We start from the raw sequence: 21,522 nt of genomic DNA, 5'->3' as shown, positions 1-21,522 counted from the left end.
AAGAGGGCAGTACAACAGGCATCAGTAGGACCCCGTTTTCTGTGCCTCCTTATCTTATCTATTATGCTGAAACTCTGTTATTCAGTCACTGGATGTTTAGCAACTTGACCAAAAGCACCTTTTTTCTTTTCCCCTGGATAGCTACAAGAAATAAGATGTCATCATTATTTATTCTGTTTTATCTTCAGGAGCTGAGCCAGTCAGCTACAGATTACTGGAAGGCATGAGCATGATTCTACTCATTGACAAGGGAGAGGAACTCACTGAGAAGAGGTGAAATCATAGCTTAAAACTCTAGTAGGTTGTTTTCTTCATGGTTACACAGAAAAACTACTTTAAAACAAATCTTCACAGCTGTAAATGACTGTCAGTCCTGTGACAGCAACACAGAAGCTGCTGTGGCAAAACCCATGTGCTCATTCACATGTGTCAGAGTTCCCAGCCTCTGACCAGAACTGATGCTGAAACATCCAGTGTTGTTGGTGTTGGGGCACTGAAAACAGCCAGCATTTTTAAGGACACCTTGTTGCAGGCCACATATGAATGTGGTTGTGCAGGTTATTGGTTGTAGGAGACAAGCATGAGAGTCTGGTTTTGTTTGTCATCACTCCCTAGGCTATCTGGGTATAATTTGAAGCACTTAGATTACAGCTTGATCTAGTTCTATCCATTATTTTATATCCCTGGGTTGGCTATGTTAATTTACACAGAGAAACTGTTTGCCTGGTAAATGGTACAGCTGAGAGATTATCAGACTACCTGCTGTGTTGAAATAGCTGGCTTCAAAGGACGGGAAATAACTGTTTAATCAATTTAACATGTTTGGCCACAGGTGAAAGTCTAGCATGACTTAATAATTGTATAACATATAAAAATTTAACAAAAGCTTGGGGGATTTATTTTATTTTATTTTATTTCTTGGTGGATTTAATTTTCAATATTCTCAAAATATATCCTCAATCCCTTATACAGTCCTGGGGAAAAGATACACTACTGGAGTGGCTCTGCAGTGGAAATGAGCTCAGCCTGTAATGCTGACCAGTGAGGGTGACGCCATCCCATGGAGCCCAGCAGCATCAGCCAAGAAAACCTGTCTGAATCAGCTGTCTTCTCAAACAGGCAGATTTTGTGTGCATGTTTCTTTGTCAAGCTTGCGTCCTTTGAAGAAAACAGAAGAAAAACTTCCTAATGATTCCAGACTTTAGTAAAATAGAAATGCAGATTTCAAGGATGTGTTTAAGCTGGTGGCTGCAGAAAAGCCCAGCTTCTTTGGTTAGCACAGGAGGTCATCTCTGCTTCTGCCCATGGCCACCAGAACTGGCAGTGCTGGGGCTCAGCCTGGCCATGTGTGAGGCCACTTGGGCAGAGAAAATGGGGGTATCCCTTCAAGGGGGCTGATGATAAAGAGGAGTGCAGGTGAAAGGAGCCTTGGTGTTGTAGCTCTCAGCCTCACTGCCAGGCAGAGAGCCACTGTCCATGATACAGAATCCCAGTGTCATCCGTGGGGTGTCCCTGAGTGCGCTGTCCTTCCTTGGGTAGCACAGACAAGGGCATGAGGGGAAAGGAAAGATTTCCATGAAGCTGGAAGTCTGAAGTCAGGAATGTGTTTTTGCTGCCATATTTGTAGGCATGTAGAAAAAACCCCAATTTCCAAATGTGCCCTTTAACGTGACACAATCAAACCCCACAATTTTTAGGATATGACACCTGAGATCACCTTATCACTGCAGAATCAAGAATAGACACTTGAAGACAGCCAGTGCATTTTGTTTCAGCTCAGCTCTGCCTACCATGTATATCATATTGTAACCCGTGCAGCTCACATTTACCAACACAGGGCATATCTCCATGGCTCCCAAAGTGCATCAAGAAGAGATGAGTCTCAGGCCTCATGCAACTGGGAAAGTGAACAAAACTACACATCAAGATGGCACAATATCTGGACATTTTTGAAATTACTAGGAGACTGTGATGACAGCACTTTATAATACAGATTTCTCCCCAGCTCAAATGCATCACTGTTGAGATGACAAAAGCAACAGTGAGGTTTAGGACTCTGGTCCTTCCTGGCTGTTTCCCCACACCACTGAGCAGTGCTGGGGCTGCTTGACATGCCAGCAGAGCTCCCTATGTGGGCTGTGCTCCAGCAAGGCATGCTGTCTTCTCAGATTCCTTCCCAAGATCTGCTCTCAGGGTGACTGCAATTTGCCATCATTCCTAAGCAAACCCTGGCTAGTGGACAGAGAGACACAGCCCAGGTCTTCCCAGCTCTGCATCTGTTTGCTTAAGTCCGGGCACTCAGGCTCAGTGTCCTATTTCTTTCCCACAGATGCACCCACACACAGATACACTTGCACACACTGGCACACACTGATCTTTACTGTATGGTTTGGGGACATCAAAGTGTTAACCACTGTTAGTATAATTGAACCAAATTACACTAAAGGAGATGGTGGCTAAGGCACTCAGTGCTCAGAGGAGGTTCCATGAGAAAATGCTTTGCTAGCTTATACCTTTGTTTTCTGCTCTCTCAGGGCAAATTTAAGATAAGGCTCATGTTTGCTTTGCAATGAGCATGCTGACTTTGCATTGTTCTTCCACCCTGACTCCCTATTGCTTGATTTCAAACTAGGAGATAAAACTCTGGGCAAAGACTCCACTGCACAGCTCATTTTTCTTTTCAGCAGAGCTGAAAAGATATGAGGCATTTGCATTTCATGTGTGCTTAGGACAAAATTTCTAGCCTGGCTTCAACTTTTGCTTTTGCAGCCTCATCTGTTAGAGCCTGTTTGCTTGCAGGCTTTCAGTGTCATGCTGTGGACTGGCCTCAGCAGCTGAATCTATTTCATCTACTTGAACTAAACATGCTGTTACCAACGTAAACTGCAGCATGTGCATAATTGATTACTGAAATGGTCCTTGCCTGAGCAAGGGCAGTTAAACCCCCAGTCCACTCAGTGGAGTAATGGAGTTATGTCATTATACCACTGTCTCATACAGAGACTGTTTATGTCACCTCCCTGAGCTGCGCGAGCTGTAGTGCTACGGGCACAGCTGTATTGGTGTAATTGCTCCTACAGGGAGCCTCCCCCTGGCTCAGCTCTCAGTGAGAACTCAAAACACCATGGCAGGTCTGGGCATGCCAAGAGGAAGAGCTGCTGTGCAAGTCAGCTGAGTATGGGAGTCACACAGCCACAGAGGGACAACAGACCTAATCCTGTGGTGCTAGCTAGCAGTGGAAGCTGTGAGTTTTACAAGGCTTCACATGTTGAATTTTGGTCAAAAAGGCAGAAAGAGTCAAATCAATTTCCCAAAATTATATTCAGTGATGTGCTGAATCATTCCATTATACTAGATGCACACAAAACCAAGGTTCTGTTATGGTCTAAAGGATTGGTTTAAAATAATATAGTTCTAGATTGAAAAATTTTTGTACAGAAACTTTTGTTCTGACATAAGAAATCTTTTTTTTTTTGTCATCTGCTGAAGAGTTTGAGAGTTTAAGCTCACCCAAGAAGTCACTCATGCTAGAACAGAAGTTCACACAAGGATTTAGGATAGTAACACTTTCCCATCACAGTTCCACAGCATTATTTCCTCAGGTAAACAGCCCTATGTCAGTTAAAATTTACTGATATAACAATGAAACATCCACAGAGAAAGCACTGGTAGTTTTTCTCCCTTACTATTGGAACTGTCTGTATCTTGTATGTTTCTTTTTCATATGAAGAACATCTGTTCTCTAGTTTTGATCTTCTGTTTCGTGCTCCAGATCTGCTGCAGCCCATGGTGTTACACTTACCTGGGAGGAGCAATTTGATCTGGTACACAGCAGCAGGAGGCTGAGCATCTGAGCACATTGTCACACATGATCCACATTGCTGGTACACAGGCCTGAGAAGGAGTTGAGACAGGATGTCTGCTGCAGGTTAAAAGCAAAGATGTTTGCTGGACCAATCTATAAGGACTGCAGGCAGGGTGGATTATCATTGGGTCTGACCTCCCACAAGCATCACAGTACAACGCAATGACTATATTCTGCCTTTAGAATGGGAGCATCTTTGTGTCCAAGCTTAGATCTTCCAGTGCCTACCATGGCTACCTTGTGCCTAAGCTGTAAGATAACTACAGTCAAGCAGAAGATACAGGTTTGGGTGGCAAGTGTATGAACCATGATTTTAAAAAGTCTGTTCTCTTACAGCCTCTTGATAGAGCCCTCAATTCTTTGCTATTACTGCACTGTGTGTTCACAAGAGCACTTGTTTGCTTTTTGGTCAGAGAGAGCAAAGTCTTGTTAAATATAGCCACTTGCTCAATAAAATGTAGCTGAAATATCATATTCACCCCACGCTTATCTTCTACTGAACAGAAATGTTGGCTGACAAGAAGTCTGACCACAGGACTGGCTGTCCTTTAGAAGGACAGTGACTGGAACTTGAAGACACCACTGCTCACTGAAGAAGAATGGGTGGTGGCTTGTAATTTAAGCCTCCTGTCCATGCAAATGCTTCCATGCTCATTACAATGCCAAAAAGAAAAATGAATACCTCCATCAAAAGCAAATTATATGATGCAGAAATCTTGCATTCATTCTATAATCACATGCTGACCAAGGTTACTGTCATTTGCTATAGAGCAACTTCAGTGGGATCCAAAAATTGTTTCATTATATAGGGAGCAAAATAGGTGCTTTCAATCAAAAATGCCTAAGAAGGAACAAGTAAAGATGCTAGATGAGGCCTTCTGGGAGGTAAGAAGGATGGCTTGGATGTGTTCAGTCACTTATTCTGATCCGGCCACAGCCCCAGGAAGTGTCTGCAGTAAGACTGCTCCCACACTAGAGATACCACTCTCTTTAAAGGAATATATAATACAGTGTATTATAGGCTTTTAAATGCTCCAGTTTGGCACAAAATCCTGACTGTAGGAGGCTAGGAATCTTTCCAAGAAAAGGCATAAAGAACAGTGCTGATACTGTAGTTATGACTGTAGCACAGAAAAGCAAGACTAACCTGCAGCTGAATTGCCACCGGGGTGCTGACAGTGAAGGTGCTTTGAGCTGACCCATGGTCCACATCCTGTGGGAACACAGCTTTCTACTGCAAGGGACCCAGAGAGTTCCCTGAGAGACTGCATGGCCCATGCCATCCTCCTGGGAATGTGCTGGTACTAGCCAAGGAACAGACCTCGAACAGCCAGTTATGTTTCATGGATTGATGGAATCTTGGGCCATATTTTGAATGCCCAACAAGGTTACTTTTTTCTCAGGTCCGTTCAATAAAGTCTCAGCTTTCTGCAGCCTTGATTGTCATCCTTTTCTTTCATCCTTTTTCCTCCTTCCATCTGTCCTATCACCCTATAGGAATGGATATTTATACAAAAACTGTTAATCATGAACATATCTCACTACTCTTTGTTATCCCGGAAGTAAATATTAAGATTTTATCTGCCTCTGACACATTGATGGGATTAATTTACCGGCATAAAAATAAGTATCTGAAAGCAAATGTATTTGCACTTTTTTTGGTACATACAAAGAATTATCTGGCCTGCAGATTGAGTGAAACCTGGTTTCCATAACTTCTCTGGTGTGGATTATCTGATGTCTGGCAAAGATGAGCTCACCACTTCCTCCCACAGTACAGGCTGTAAAAATGTCTGCTCTGGATCAGGTCATTCAGCTTCATGAACGTGGTATGTTTCAGACCCTTATCATTTTGTCCTGATGGATGCAAAAAAGAATACTTTCAAAATACATAAAATGCAATTGAGAGAAGGCAAGAGAGAGAGTGAGAATGAGATAAAGAAAATATAGCCTAAATCTCAAAAAATCCAAGCAGAAAATTTATTGACTCAAAGTTCAGAGTTGGATGGCATTTTAGCCAGAAAACATCAGGAACTGGGAAGAGCAGTTCTGGGAGGAGTAGTGGCCTAAAAGAAACCCCTCAAAATAGCTTTAAACTTAGCACCTGGTTTCCATCAGGACTAAAAACAGTTCATGCATTTGCTCCATATGCCAAATTTTTTTCCAATACAAATTATCTTCTCACTAGCAATGTATGTGCATCCTTAAGAAGTTCCATTTCAAAGATGAGTAAGGTTGCTAAGTGACATTAGTGCCTAAACCAAGGAAGTGAAAAATGAACACCTCACATCTGGCACTGCCCACATATTAAATGCAATATTCTTATGAAACATAAAAAAAACCCCGTATTTGAGTACCTATACAGCTCACAGAGGTTGCTGTCCACTTAATTATTTCACCATCTAAATAATTTTCCTTATGAGAAAGAAAATGGAAATCTAGATATTGTAGATACTGTCTTCAAAATATAGATAGAGATATCACAACACAGATACTATCTTTAAAAACATGAGGAAGGGCCTGGTCACAGACCAGCACGTAGAAGTGAGTAGAACCAGAGAAGCATGGACATGTCTCATAGAAGCACAGGTAGTATAAAGTGCTGGAGCAGCTTAAATAAAGACACCAAGTCCTGTATGAAAATTAATTCCTGCTTAAATACTCCATGAGAGCACAGCCAGGTAGATACAACCTTTTTTGAGGAAGAAGTGTTGCTGTTGAATATCCAATCCATGCATCCTCCAACAGCAAGAGCACACTCAGTGCCAGGCCTGCCCTGGTTACTGCATTGATATTTCTGTTCAAGTGGAAAAACCCCTAAGAAGCACAAGTGCCCAACCCACAATGCAGAGCTCTTTGCCAGTCACTCTGGACAATGCAGGTAGCACTAACTTGTACTCACTTGGTACTTAGTAACCCTCAGCACATTTCACAGGGGCCAGAGGGCACCTTTTGCATATCTGCTACAGAGGAGACAGTGCAAAAATGTCTTCATTACATCAGGTAATTGCTTCAGGCCAGACAATCAAACACTGCAAGTCCCAGGGACTTAGATTGATTATCACAGCAGTAAGGAGATGCATGTGCAGTGCATGAAAATACAGAATTTGGATAAGAAATAGTGGGCAAAAAATAATTTTTCAAGTTCAGGTCATCAGAAGTTATGGATTGTAAAATTTTCTGCCATTCTGAAGGTGCAAAAAAAAGGTTTTTTCCCCGTAGACATGCCAATCTCTTACACACTTTGTCATTCCTGCCTTTTGAGTTGAATTTTTTCCAGGAATTTAAAATAGAAATGCACTTGCATTTCCCATCTACTGGAGAAACTTTGAAATGCCCTCCCTGGAGAACAGAAATATCTACCAGTGCCATTTTTTAAAGTTTGTGTCTCCCGCCTGCTCAAGTCCTGTCTCATGACAAAAACTTAGTAAGGCACAGAGAAGGGCAGCTGTCCAAACACCCAAATTATCCTTCTTCCCATCTGAGAACTCAAGGTTGTGATGACACCTGCTGGCTCCATGGGGACTCAGCAAACACCAGCCAGCCCCTTCTAGAGCCCTTCAGTACTTGCAGGTAAAAATGGAGGATAAATAAATAATTGTGAACTAAAATTTTTCATTGCTGCAAGCCAGAAAATCACAGGAAACAAGGCTAGGAACATTAAAAGGTCACTTACTCCATTCCGTGGGAAAAAAAACAGGATTAGTGCTACTTCCATCATACACCATGAATGATTGTTTTACCTCTTAGTGAAAATTGATAGTACTTCTCTGGACACAGTGTTACAGTGTTTCATCATTTTTGCATTTCCTAGTAAAGATTCCACAGTAAGATGTGTTACTAACAGACAATTATACTTTCATTTGTTTGTTCAAGGACAGTTGGACAGCACTTGACTGTGAAGTTGAAAGCATGATGGAGATACTTCTGCCCTATTTATGAGCTACTACAGCTTTACTGCTTTGTCCACCTTGTACAGCAGTACACCCATCCCACTCCAGGTGACATGCAGGAATGGGTGCCTTCCAAAGAGGCTTTCACTACAGGAATCCTGTCACATCAGCAGTGGCGTAGTTGTACAAAAGGGGTCAAGCTTACAAGCAGTGTAGGCCTGGAGCCACAGTTGCATCCTGATGATTTCAACTATTGTTGTGTGTTCTTGGAGTGGGAGAAGCAGCAGTCACCTTGATGAATCAGCTCGTTGGCAAACTAAGTATGTTCAGAAGACTGTATAAGGAGCTGTTTTATAACTGTTGCAGCATGTTAGTTTATGTGTTATGAGTAATTTGCAGATCCCTGCAAATCATCCATCCCCTGCACTATTCCTGGGATTTTGTTTAGTCTAAGAAACGTGGAAGAGGTTAGATCACATTCAGCCTAAATATTTTCCTGAACTGACACTTTTTACTTTCTCATCACTCTCCAGTATGGTCAGTATTTCTGACTGATTTCACCTAGATCCCTCCAGACAGTTGTAAATACCCTGTGTCTGCCCTTGAGAACCAAATGGGTAGCCACTAGCTGGAGACAGAAATTTGCAGGGTCTTGAGAGATATGTATCTGTTTAGTTACTACCTTGTTTGAGCAAGGCAAGAAATTCAGTTCCAAAAAATCTCTCCCTGGGAAGCTGGTACAGATACAAGTAATTAAACCACCTGTCTTCTTCCTGGAACCTGCTCTCAGTAGTGCAATCATGCCCCCCATATCTCATAGCCCACTTTGAATCTCAGCTGTGGTTGAGTTACAAACTGCTAAAATGGGTCATGGAATGTGGAACAGAGGCATTATTTAGTCAAGAATTATTGCTGTTCCAAGGAGATAATAACTGGGAGAAATCGGACTCAGCACAGGGAACCTAAGCCCCCAAACCCCCAATATTAGAATGACTGGTTTCTTCATGGTCACAGAAGGTTTCCTAAAACTGACTGAGGATATTAATTAAGAGGAAAAGCAGCCACTGAAATAGAAGTGTTGCCAGCCCCGCAAAAACTGCAAAAGGAAGAATTCTTTCTTGTAACAGAAACTCTCTGACTATTTGGAACAAGCAGCTGACTCTGCCTCTGCAGTATCTACTCCCAGGTACTCAAGAGCCACAGGGCTTTGTCAAACAGATTGGTGAGAACCTGGACTACATCATCACTGCCAGGTTTTTCAGAATTGCATATGCATCCAAAAACAGTTGTCTATTAGAGAACAGACGGTCTTTCACTGCTGCCCAGCCTCAGCACTGGCACCAGCTCCCAGCAGAGACACGACTGGGCAGCAGTGTACTTGTATTGGCCTAGCTTGTTCTGGTTTCAGAGGTGGTTCTGTCCTGAACTGTGGAAAAGTGCAATTCTGCCAGAGTCACACACTGGCAATCCTCTCCCAGTAAATCACTCTGTGAGCATGTATAGTTTGGCAGAGTGTTACCCATATGTTGTGTGGAGTTTAACTGCTCAGAAAGCTCTGTTGAATCCAAAGGGCAACTGACAATATAAATAGGAGTTGGTGGGAGGAATACGTTACTCCTGATAGTGCATGGTGGATACACTCAGCAAGGTGTTACCTGGCATAAAAAACTAGCTAGGGCTTTGTGAGTAACTAGAGAGGAAGACAATTTTCTCAGATCTCTGTACACAGCCAGTATATCTCATAACAGCCTCCTTTTTCCTCTGGGTTAAACAGGATTGATATGGGCTTTGTGGTCCAGCAAAAATTTAGCCTAGAGATTCAAAGACTTTAAAATTTCTTCATACCCTTCTTTTCAGTACCATCTATAAATAATCTTAATCTTTTGAATATTAAACGTCAATATTGAGTCTCTTAGCTTCCAGCAGTGACCACATGTGTCAGCATCCTGGCGCAAGGAGGAAGAGGCTTGTTTGCTACTCTCATTGCAAATAGCTGCTGATTTTGCTAAGCACAAAAGCTGGGGTCTGTGTCCATCAGGCTTTCCTTGTATTTTCTTTTGGGCCACAACCACAGCACCAGAGTCTCTAGAAGACACACAGATTCAGAGGCACACCACAGTAATGCAGCTTTGTTCAGTCATATCAGATGCAAATTTCTTCCATGGATTGAGAGGACATTTGAATTTCAAATCCAACTGAATTAACCACAAATACATATAAACTAGGAAGTAGGGAAAAAAAAAGTCCAGTCACATGGACAGAGAACAGAAGTTTTGAGTCATTGGGGCATCCACAGTAGAGATTTTCATGTTTAGGGACTAGACTGCTTGCCATTACAGGGCCTTCAGTTTGTAGCCCCATCTTATTTTCCCATATTCTGTAATACAATGCCTACACCGGAAGCCTATTATGACTGGGATTGCTTCTAAAAGGAAGACTATTTTAAATTAATTTAAACAAACTAGAATTTAAGAATCTAGAGTCTGTGACCCCTCTGTTGAACTGCTTAAGAGCATAAACCCCACAACTGCCCCCCAGAAGGGTATCCTTGCAACAAGGATACAAATCTGCTTAGACAACAGAGGGGCTACATTCAGTTCTTAAGCCTTTCCTAATGAAATCTTGCATTTTGTAAGCAAACACTCTTACAGAAGCAATACTCATCAGCAACAAACAAAAGCCTTTTTCAAATTGAGTCCTGGATACCCTAATTCTTAATGGGCTTTCTTAAATGTCTAATACATCCATTTAGACTGCATATAATATTTTTTTTTCAGTTCAGTGGAAAAGTAGATACTAGTACCCTTATCTCACATTTTAAAGCCAAATTATTTTTATTTTACAATCCAAATCAAAATTAAGTGTTCTATTTCATTTGGGAGTATTTTTGAAAACAATTTAGGACAATGACAGGAAGATAGGGAATTCCAAGTGTATGTTTTATCTGGAATTAGGCCAACAATCAAAATAGTGAAGAGTTTAGACCATCCCATGTTAGAGAAACATTTGAATGAACTATCTGTCTTAAAGAATGTGCCTTGCACAAATAATAAGGCTCAAGACCCAAATCTGTTCAAGCGAGACCAACTGAAAATTTTAAAAAATGTATTAATGCCTTCCATAGCTCTGTATAACTTTTGCAGGGATATCAGCTTGGCCCACTTTGTATTTTATGGGAGAACATCCCTCAGTGGTTATCAGGCAGTTGATATCAGCAGACTCATACGTCACCAAACACCTGGCACGCTCTTCAAAGAGGGAGTGGAGCCCTGGCCTCTCCTCTCAAAGCCAAATTGAGAGGGCAAGGGAGCTGGTAACACCCCTACAAATGTTCTGTACCTCCTCCCTCTCTCCCTCCCCGGTGCTCCCCCTGCTTTGGTGAATATTGACGTATTCTTTTATGTAAGGGGATAATTTAAGTGGGATTGGATACTCTATGAGTAGCTCAGAGCCTGTCTGAAAAATAATTCTCATGGGCTATTGGATATGGGGGGGCACATCCTGATAGGGTGCTGAGGGGCTAAATGCAAAGAATTTCTTGTTCTCTTGTTTCTCGTGAAAAACATGACATATTTACTGGAATACAACCCTCCCTTATTATGCCATTTATAGGAAACACATATTCAGTGTTTATAAAGCAGTTAATTTATAACAGACAAAACCAGATTATCTGTCTTTGGAAGAGCAAATATTTGTTCAAAAACTTCTAAATGGGACAGACATCTTCATCTCATTTTTAAACATAACTGATTGAGAAACATAACAGAAGAGCTACCTAATAGGTAAGATAAGATCTGTATGAAGCATTTATATTGCAAAGGAAAGATTATTATATTTTTAGATATATATATATATATATATATAAAAATGCAATTTTATATATTTATCAATGATTTTCTAGATGTTATGTTTTAAATGGTTGTAGACCTTAATCAGCTTCTAATAAATTTTTCTCTTGCTCTAATGCCTTCAGAAGAAAAAGGCATTTGCACAAGTAGCTTCTTTCTTTGATATTGATATTATTAGAAATAAATATTTCTTTCAATGGAAATAATGTTCACTTTGTTCTAACACACATTTATTAATGAACTGTCTGCTCTACAAATAAAGTGAGTTGTCTAAAATTAGCAATAAGCTGCACTCAGGTATAAAAATACAAGTCTATAATGTACATAAACTCTACTTTATTGTTCCCAGAACTGTTTTTTCTAGTTCTAGAGGACATGCTCTATTTCTAACCAGTAAAGGTGAATGATATAGCTGCTTTAATGTTAACTTTAAATGTTTGCAATCTCAGATTTGCAGTGATTACTTAGTGCAACTGCAAGGTTTTTATTCCCTTGTTCATTGCACCCAAATCAGTAGCAGATGTGTACGTGTTTGCCTGAGGATTCAGGAATCTTTTCTTGAGTGTGGAATAGTTTGGGATAAACTTGTAAACAAGAGCTTCTGCATTTGGCCCGCCCTTTCCATCCAAAACCCATCTGTGTTGGGAAGGCAGAGCCCTCTGGAAGGCAGCAGCACTTTGTCCAGCCAGTCCCTTCACATCTCCTGGGGGAAGCTGGTGGCCACTTGAGCCAAGTTCTGTCCCAGACCTCCCAGAGAGAGATGCAACAGTGACGTCTGCCGAATGCAACACTGTGTGCAGGAATTGCACCCTTCCTAGAAAAGATGAGGAAGGGCTTGCGCTCTGCAATACCTGCTGAGCAGTTAGGCCTGATGCTTACTGCATTTAGAGGGAGGAACTGCTGCTGCAGTGATTGAATATGATTAAAGGCAAAATTTTCCAATCCCTGCCTCTTCACTAGAGCTGACTCTGCAGTGTCCAAGGATGCTTCTTCAAAGTAGGGATGACTCCCAGAGGAAAGAACCTCCTTCTTTGCTGCCAGGGCAGGTGCAGCACTGCGGCAGGAACAGGACCTCTGTGCCTGTGCTACTTCCCACAGAAGTGGGTCACTACATAAGCAGAAGGAATGCTCAGCAGTTACTGCAGTAGCTCTGAACTGCACTGCTTCAGCCTGCCAGGGGACCATGAGTATCCTAGCACTCCAGATGTCACAGGCACTGCTTGACCAGCAAGGCAGGAGCTGAAGCCGAGTCATCCCCTTCCCTACTCCAGTCCTGAATATCCAGACACTGGGAAATTCATTAAAAATAAATTAAGGGTTAACGGGAAAGAAAAATAAATAAAAAATTTTTCACAACATATTTGCTGCATATTTTGCTCTGTTCTCTGTCTACCATGCATTTGAGAGCAGGCATAACATTCATCGAATTCACTGCCTCCCGATTAAGTCATGACAGCCCATCTGTGTTGCAGCAAGTACAGAACGTGACCTATTATCTCAAAAGAAAATAGCACACCACCTGACTGCCAAAAGCACCTCGTGACTTGGCACCCAAATGTCTCAGTACTCACATCAACATACCTTTTCAGGACTAACTCCCACAGCCTGAATCAGCCAACTGTGAAATTCAGCTGAACTCTGAATAAACCAGATAAAACCAGCTTTCCCATATGCCAAATCACAAATTGTACAATGACCGTAATTTGCTGTTACAGGTCGTTAGCTTAAAAGGAGTAGTTAACAATTGCCACGTGATTCTAGACTGTTGAATCACTTACTACTTTAATGATGGGCCTTATAATCCATATTTTAATCTCATTTATCACTCTGCCCACTGCTGTACAAAAGGAATCTGTTCAGGTGTGGTGGTCTTGAACATCCTGTTTAATTTACAATGGGAAAATGCATCTCAAAAGATTGTAGCCATTCAAAATTTTTCCAAGAGGTGCAATTCAACACTGCTGTATGGGAGAGAATCCATATATTGCTTTATGGAAAGATAGATGATAATCATATTTGCACTTTATGCTTGCAAAGTGCATTTCATTTGCAAATTTACACAATGTTTGATGCTAAGGTTTGCCTTAGGTGTCCTGTAAGATCTGCCTGGTCTTCTCCGAATATTTTGTTGGCCAGGTTTGGAGTATATACCCTGAAGATGCAGAAAGACCACTTCACTACATCTTTGACCTTTTGCATTGTGAAGGAAGAACAAACTGAAAAGTCATTTTGTTGCCTTTCTTTTTTCTAGGGGAAAAAAACAACTCTAAAGAGCTCATTATTGGATATCAACATGAAAACAGGAATCTACATACTTCTCTTAAGTGAAATATGTTTTGAATTCATCCAGGCTGATGTCAAACCTAAATTTCAAAAGGAGGAAAAAGAGAGTAATTTCTTGGAAAGCAGTAACATCAGTATTTCCAAAGAGTGGTATCATCACAAAAATATCTCTAAACCTTTTGAACAGCAAGGTTTTGAAGACCAAGGTCTTCAAGACTTCACTCTTCACAACTTCACTGAAAAGACTGCAAATTTTGGATTTAACCTCTACAGAAAAATTGCAATGACACATGATAACAATGTAATCATCTCTCCATTTTCTCTGTCAGCTCTCATGAGTGTCTATATGATGGCAGCCAAAGGAGAAACACACAGACAAATTGTAAAAGGTCTAAACCTCCATGCTGTGAAGGACAGAGTGGATCGCCAACATTTACCAGCTTTGTTTAAACAACTGATAGGTAACATCACAATGAATGAAGAATTTCTCCTCATGCAAGGTATTCTTTCTTTTATTGAAAAGGACTTCAAACTCAAGGAGTCTTTCCTGAATTTATCTAAGCAGTACTTTGATATGGAATACCTGAAAGTGGACTTTGAAAACTTAACACAGGCAAAACTTTTCATCAATCAAAACATTAACAAAATGACTAAAGGAAAAATCCCAGGGCTTTTTGAAGAGCTGGACCGCCATAATAAACTGGTGCTTGTGGACTACATTTTCTTTAAAGGTAATTGCTGCTTTTATTTTGAAGAATAATTATTTATTAGGAGAACCAAGACTCTAACTTCAGCTACATTAAGGGGAGTTTAAATGAATTTAGATGTCCTGTTTCCTCTATGTCTTTATCTAAGATTACTTTTTTCTATTAAGCTCATTTAATAGGAAATTATTTTTCATGATAGGAAACCACATTTCTTCCTTGCTGTCCTCCATAAAATAGAGTCTCAAAGAGAACAAAAAGCCCTGTATCAAACTATCTCAGTCCATCTCCAAATTATCCCTCTTTATGACAGGAAACAATGTTTTATTTTCATTCACCCATTAAAATGAGAAAGTCTTAATCACAATAGTCTTAAATGCTGAATACTGGGCGTAATATCATGGACTGATTTAACATAGTATACAAAATCATTGAAACAAAAATAATTTCTCTATTTCCATCAAGAATCATCTGCCCCAGAGGAACCCAAGTACCCCATTACATTACCTTACAGGGGGAGGGAAAGAAATACCAATGGTGGTCAGAAACCATTCCATGGAGAAGTCAGTGAATCCCCATCCAAAATATTGGATAATTAAATTAAATACAGGATACTGAACAGCTGATAGAGAATTTCAGATAAGTTTTCATGTTACAAAAGGTCAGATGTTCACCAGGCATTGATAAAACAAAGATAACATAAATTCTGAACTTGAGTGGCAACTAACCAACCTTAGAAAAATATTTCCTTCTTTCTGTGCAAATGAAGCAGTTTATTTTGTGGATTACTTTGGGTTTTTTCTGTAAAAAAAACGTAAATTATACTGAAACGTAAATTATACTGAAATTGCCATCCACTTGTCCCAGAAACAAGTGACAGCCACTTTAACTAGATACAGAAAATATCCTATAGTTTTTTAAACTTTTTAGAACATTTTTCTGAACAAATCTAAACATACATAATTATTTAATTTCTTTTTTTCCTCAGGCAAGTGGGTCTATCCATTTAATTCCAAATTCACGGAAATTGAGCCTTTCCACATAAACAAATACAGAAGTGTACAGGTACCCATGATGTTCAAATCAGATAAAATTAATTCCACTTTTGATGAGAACTTAAGATGCACTGTGATAAAGATACCTTACAAAGGGAATGCCCACATGCTGATTGTTATCCCAGAAAAGGAGGGAGACTACATTTCAATTGAAGACCATTTGACTACAGAGCTTGTGGAATCCTGGCTTGGAAACATGAAAATCAGGTATTGCTTTGACACCCATGGGGCCCTAATGTCTTTGATGTCTAGTGCAGCAAAGCAACAAAGCCCAGCAAAGATTAGCTGGTCTTCCTAAGCCTTTTCCCATGGTAGCATCTCTGTGGCAAGAGGTATCTACAGAGTGAAGGTCTTTTAATGGCCTATCCACAGCCCAAGTGGCATGTGAAAGATTTGACTCAGCGGCAACAAAACTTTGGCTCATCTCAGTTAAAAATGTCTTTGTGAGAGAGGGCATGAGTTTTTCCATATTCTTTCTTAGGTCTCCTCTCTCCTTAAATGTAGAACTGCCAAGCAAAAACCAGTATAAATCTAGACATTTATTAAATATTTCTTACCAGGGGAAACACAGAGGCATTGATAAATTTGAATATAAAAATGTAAACCCAAATGATTCCTGTGAAATGTAGTTCCTGAAGTGAAAATTCTTTTCACCACTCAATAAATTAGTGCATTGCCCTGGTATCAGGACACTCTGACTGCTGGTGGAAGTATTTATACAGAGAAGGAAATGATTTCTAGCATAACTGCCAGCCAACAGGTTAGAAGTTATTTTCTGCCAACCTAAATGCCAGCAGAGACTCTCCAGTTTTTTCTCCCTTCTTTTTCTGTGTAAAGCTTAATTCCTGAGTAGTGTGCATTTCAGCAGTCAAGTGACTGTTGCATTTTTTTTTTTAACAGAAAAGTGGATATTTCATTTCCAAAGTTTAAACTACAGCAAAAATACAAAATGAAGAAGCTGCTTCAAGGTCTTGGAATAAAAAAGCTCTTTACACGTTCAGCAGATCTTAGTCATCTGACAGATCATGAATACGTAGCAGTTTCACAGGTAAGCCCACTAGAATTATTTGCTGTTTGGATTATAACGGTATATAAACAGCCCAGCTAAGATGGTCATATAAATTTATAGGGACACATAATAGCAAAGTACCTCATCTGCCAGGTATGTGCAATCTACACATCTTAATCAGGATGGATCCCACTTCAAGTATGAGATGTGTAGAGGAAAGAGGCAGTGACATCTCATAGGTGCTCAACACCTCCCAAAGCTAACCCATCACAGGAGAAAAGTTCTGCCTCAAGAGGAATATGGTTGGCAGGGAATGAGCACAATTTCACAAAAACTGTGAACAAGAAAGACAATGTAAATGACAGACAAATGGCAAAAGCCAGGGCAAGGAAGGACATTCAAGGGAAGAACTCATACACAATCCAGAGACAGGTATACTTCTCAAAAACTAAGTTTAAATAATAAAATTTCAAAAAGGTAACAGTGAGGAAGAGAAGTCAAAGCACTCCTTTTTTCCCCCTCTATATACCATGGAAGAGAAAAAGCAGAATCTCACAGGAAAGAATTGGCATTAGTTGTACTCCAACCCATACAGATGTTCCACTTTGTATGCTGAAACTTTCAAAGAACCTTTAAACAGGTAAAGGCAAGGGCAGTGAACGGCCAAGAAGACAGGAACACAGCCCCATGGAAAAAGAGGAGCAGGAAGAGATACTTTGTACCACTGTTTAAGGGAAGACACAGATAAATTTCAGAAGACTGATGGAAAACAGAGGCAGAATGAGAAGCAGAAGAGAATGGAAGACAAAGGACTTGTCAATCACATCAATATCAAGAAGGAATAGGTCTATGTGACCAGGGATGTCTTATGAAAAAGAAAGCTAGTCTATAAAAAGGACAATTTGCTGATAATAGAAAATTAAAATGCATGGTCAAAGAAAGGAGATGAAAAACAAAACACACAGACATACTTGTGCCCACAAGAATGAAGCGTGTGGGAAAAGATGAAAAGCAATGAATTCTAAATACAAATTCATACATTACAATAAAAGTAAAAAAAATATTCTGAAACAAGATGAATTTATAAACAATATCCAAATAAAATTACTCTGGCACAGGATTTAAAAACATAGCTTTATAAACTTGTGTAAGGAAATTGTAGCATGCAACTGCTCGTGGTTGTGGAGGGTTGTATGGCACAGACAATCCAGGACCACAACTGCAGGAGAAGCTTCCCAGGATCACAGAATGGTTAAGGCTGAAAGGGACCTCTGGAGGTCACCTCATCCAACTCCTCTGCTCAAGCAAGGTCACCTTGAGCAAGTTGCTGAGGTCCATGTCCAGACAGCTTTTAATATCTCCAAAGAGGAAGAACCCACAGTGTGCCAGTGCTCAGTCAGCCTCACATGAAAAAGCATTTCCCAGTGTTCAGAGGGAACCTGCTCTGTACAAACTTCCTCTGTTCAAACCTTCTGTGTTTCACTCGGTGCCCACTGTCTCTGGTCCCGTCACTGGGTACCACTGACAAGCCTGACTCCACTTTCTTTGCACCCTTCCTTTGGGTATTTGTACCCTATGAGGAAGAATCCTTCTGGTGCTGCTCTTACAAGTCTCCCTATACCAAATCCTTATAGAAGCCTTTGTGCTTATCCAATTAACAGGGTGGGATAATAAACACTTCTATACAAGTTTCAAAAACTCTCATGCTTGATCTACAGGTTTCCAAAATTGCAGTGGCTTGAAAAAACAACCTTTCTGGGAAGATCTAACATCCTAAGTATAAATATTTAATGGAGAAAATTGCAGTGATTTTCAGTTTGGTATGAACTATTTCACTGTTGGGAAATATTATGGCAATCTGCAGCACTTTTCTCCCTCCCTCTTGATCATGTAACTTTCATGCTGATTCTCAGCAGTTAACTCTATTGTGTCATGAAAAAATCACACTTTAACAGGAACTGCTAACTGATATTAGAAGCAATATGTGCATCAGCTACGAAGCACCAGAGGATCATCCTGTCCCTGGGAATTGTGAAAGACAAAAATATTATTTAAAAATATGTAGCAGAAACCTCAACACTGGTGAAGTCCTTCAACTGTTTTCACATAAGTAATTCCTAGAATTGGGAGTTTCGGAGCTGTAAATACACTAGATGACCAGGCGGTTCACCAGTACATACACTAATACAGCAGAAGGACTCATAGGTATAAGCAGGCTGAAAGAACAAAATGGAAAAGATGAAGAAAAGAAAAATCAGATTCTGCCAGGCTCCAATTTCAGTGGGACTGGAAAATATTCAAACCAATCCAGGACTGTACCTCATTCCTCTACATACTTAGTCTGTGCTACCAAATGTACAAACTGGAAATATACAGGGGAAAAAACAAAGATTGGTGCATTTCCCTAAGCTCTCACAAAATCAGCTGAGAATGACTTATCCAGCCAGTCAGTCAGTGTTTGTGACTGGTGAAAACACATTTCCTGCAACTGAGAAACCCCTGTGCTCAGTTAGGTGTCAAAGAAGAGTACTCTACACAAAAAAAAAAAAAAAAAAAAAAATGCAATGGCTGTTTCATGCAAAACCCCCAATCTCTAAGTGAGGTCTGTGCTCAGAAATGTGGAAAAGTGCAATGACTGCTGAACTGGCATCGACGCTGTGAGCACTGTGGGCATAGTGGCTGTGCTGACTCCTCTACCAGTCTAACTGAGGTAGATTGCACTGAACTGCTCATTTTAATCCTTAACAGAAGCCTACTTCAACTGAATGCCTTCAGCTGGAATAATATTCTTCATGTTAGTATTTACTTCTGTCACATACTTATTTCTGCCTTGCACTTCAGGTTGTCCAAAATGCAGTGATTGAAGTGGATGAAGAAGGAACTGAGGCTGCAGCAGCAAGTGGCTCAGAAATAACTGCATTCACAGTGCCTCCTGTCATCAAAGTGGACCGGCCATTCCTTTTCATGATTTTTGAAGAAACTTTCAAAACATTACTGTTCATTGGCAGGGTGGTCGATCCAACAGAAATGTGAATAAAGGTAATAGTTTCTATTCTTTGGTATGTAAGAGGCTTTTTAAAAATGAATTTATTTTATAATAAAAAGACACTGAAATATTAAATGTGAAAACCTGTTTTGTCTCTCCTAGCTAGCACTAGGTCATCCTAGCAATATTTTATTAATGCCACACAACAAGCTAACTTCATCAAAGCTCAAAGCAACAAAAATGTGACTTGGAAAATCTACCTTTGGTAAAAGAAAACGCAACAACCACAGAAGTGAAATTTCTAAAATCAGTATTTTAGTGATAAATCTGAATAAAAAGTCCCATTCAAATGCCATAATATTCAGGAAGCTCATTCCCAAACACTGCAGATTCTTCAATGTTATCTTCTGTGACAAAGAGACTGAAGAGCCCAGTGACCTCAATGTTAGCAGAATTTTGCCAGTTATAAAAACAAAAGCAGTATCAAGTCCTAAAAGTGAATTTACAACCTTCATTTAGAGATCTTTATTTTATTACTGTAGAAAATAAGTCTATACTGAGGTCTAGCTTGTGAGTGTGACCTCTTTCAAAGCACTTATGCAGACTATCAAATCACCTCATTTTCTCAGAGTACATGATGTGCCTTAAAAATATTCTTTGAATTAGAAAAAACTAGTTCTGAAGAATAACTTAGGTATTCTGATTTTAGAAAATCAGGCCTGTACTATTTCATAGCACAAAGCTAGCCCTCTCCTAACCCCAGAATTTCTACCTGTAATATCATCTAGACACCAGGGTGAACTATATAACAGGACTCTATAACTGAAATAAGGCAGACTTTGATAGGAAAAAACATACCTCCATTAAAGTGTAATAAATCTATTCACAGAGTTTATCTTAAAATCCAAAACATGTTGCCATGATGTTTCAGTAAAATATTTCAGAAATATTTTCAGAAAAATATTTCCATGATCTAACCACAATTTCCTCTATTCAAGTAGAGCAGTGAATCCAACATAATGACAAGATCTTAACATTTAATAGATTTTAATTAGCAGAGTCCTATGTATAAAGTATGAAACAATGCAAAAAGCTACTTCTAGGTTTATGTAACTAACAGATGTCAGCATTATTCTGCTTGCTCATACAACCTTCAGAAAATAATTGCCCAAAAAGGAGCATAAGACTTTTCAAAATCATTTGGCAAGGAATTTCACAGGTGTCCATCAGTAAACACAAGATACCTCTGCTAGAGAAGATACATTATAGGATAAAGCTGGTAAATCTCAAAAAATCACCTTCGTCACCATTTGGTGTCTGCCCACAAGAGCCCAGACACTGATGTACCCCACTCACAAAAGGACTTAGGAGGCAGGCTCTGCTATCTTTCTAGACTATGAAGGTGCACCTAACCTAACTCCAGACTGCATTACAAATGCACTTAGTTTTTGTATTTTGCAATACAAAAACTAAGATAATCACCCCTTCTGCCACTGGTCTATGTGAAAACCAACAAATGCCACTGCACGGTTGACCTTCAGCTGTTATTCCAGAGCTAGAGCTGACCAGCAGGTAAAAACAGTGCTCTGAAGGGTTCAAATGCATTGGTGCTGCTTAGCAGAACTAACTCAGAAGTAAGTGGCCCCTAAAAAAACTGCTTGGATGGAGGTCTGTAGTGCAAAGAAATGATGAAAGTATGCACAAGACACCAGAGGTATTGCACAAGGAAAATGTCCAGTCCAAAACTGTCTTAACAGAGCATTTAAAGATTGCACTGAAGGAATTTTAGGTTATTGAGTAGAGCATGTGTTATTAGCATTAAATAAATTAATCAGTTTAAAATGACAGAGAGTGACAGCCAAGAAGGAACAAAAGACAA

General features: G+C 40.0%; 1 protein-coding gene and 1 long non-coding RNA gene across 2 annotated transcripts; one reads left to right on the top strand and one right to left on the bottom strand.

Annotated features, from left to right (window-relative positions):
* Positions 1-895: 895 nt before the first annotated feature.
* On the bottom strand, positions 896-4,725 carry LOC119701844. The gene is made up of 2 exons (XR_005257201.1): positions 3,803-4,725; positions 896-1,897 (listed from the first exon to the last, which is right to left on the bottom strand). It is a non-coding gene; the product is annotated as an uncharacterized LOC119701844 (long non-coding RNA).
* Positions 4,726-11,403: 6,678 nt separating this feature from the next.
* Positions 11,404-19,778, top strand: SERPINA10 (serpin family A member 10). Its single transcript, XM_038138995.1, has 5 exons — positions 11,404-11,540; positions 13,858-14,620; positions 15,582-15,855; positions 16,549-16,696; positions 19,499-19,778. The coding sequence occupies exons 2-5, from the start codon at positions 13,900-13,902 to the stop codon at positions 19,688-19,690; spliced, it is 1,335 nt and encodes a 444-aa protein (XP_037994923.1). The 5' UTR covers positions 11,404-11,540; positions 13,858-13,899; the 3' UTR covers positions 19,691-19,778.
* Positions 19,779-21,522: the final 1,744 nt, after the last annotated feature.

Source organism: Motacilla alba, chromosome 5 (assembly GCF_015832195.1).
Source record: "Motacilla alba alba isolate MOTALB_02 chromosome 5, Motacilla_alba_V1.0_pri, whole genome shotgun sequence".
Lineage (NCBI taxonomy): Eukaryota > Metazoa > Chordata > Aves > Passeriformes > Motacillidae > Motacilla > Motacilla alba.
This window is presented reverse-complemented; position numbering and strand designations above follow the sequence as displayed.

Coding starts and splice junctions, on each gene's coding strand:
- SERPINA10 (XM_038138995.1), top strand. CDS start 13,900: ATGAAAACAGGAATCTACATACTTCTCTTAAGTGAAATATGTTTTGAA. Junction 15,856..16,548: donor CTTGGAAACATGAAAATCAG/GTATTGCTTTGA, acceptor TTTTTTTAACAG/AAAAGTGGATATTTCATTTC. Junction 16,697..19,498: donor AATACGTAGCAGTTTCACAG/GTAAGCCCACTA, acceptor CTTGCACTTCAG/GTTGTCCAAAATGCAGTGAT.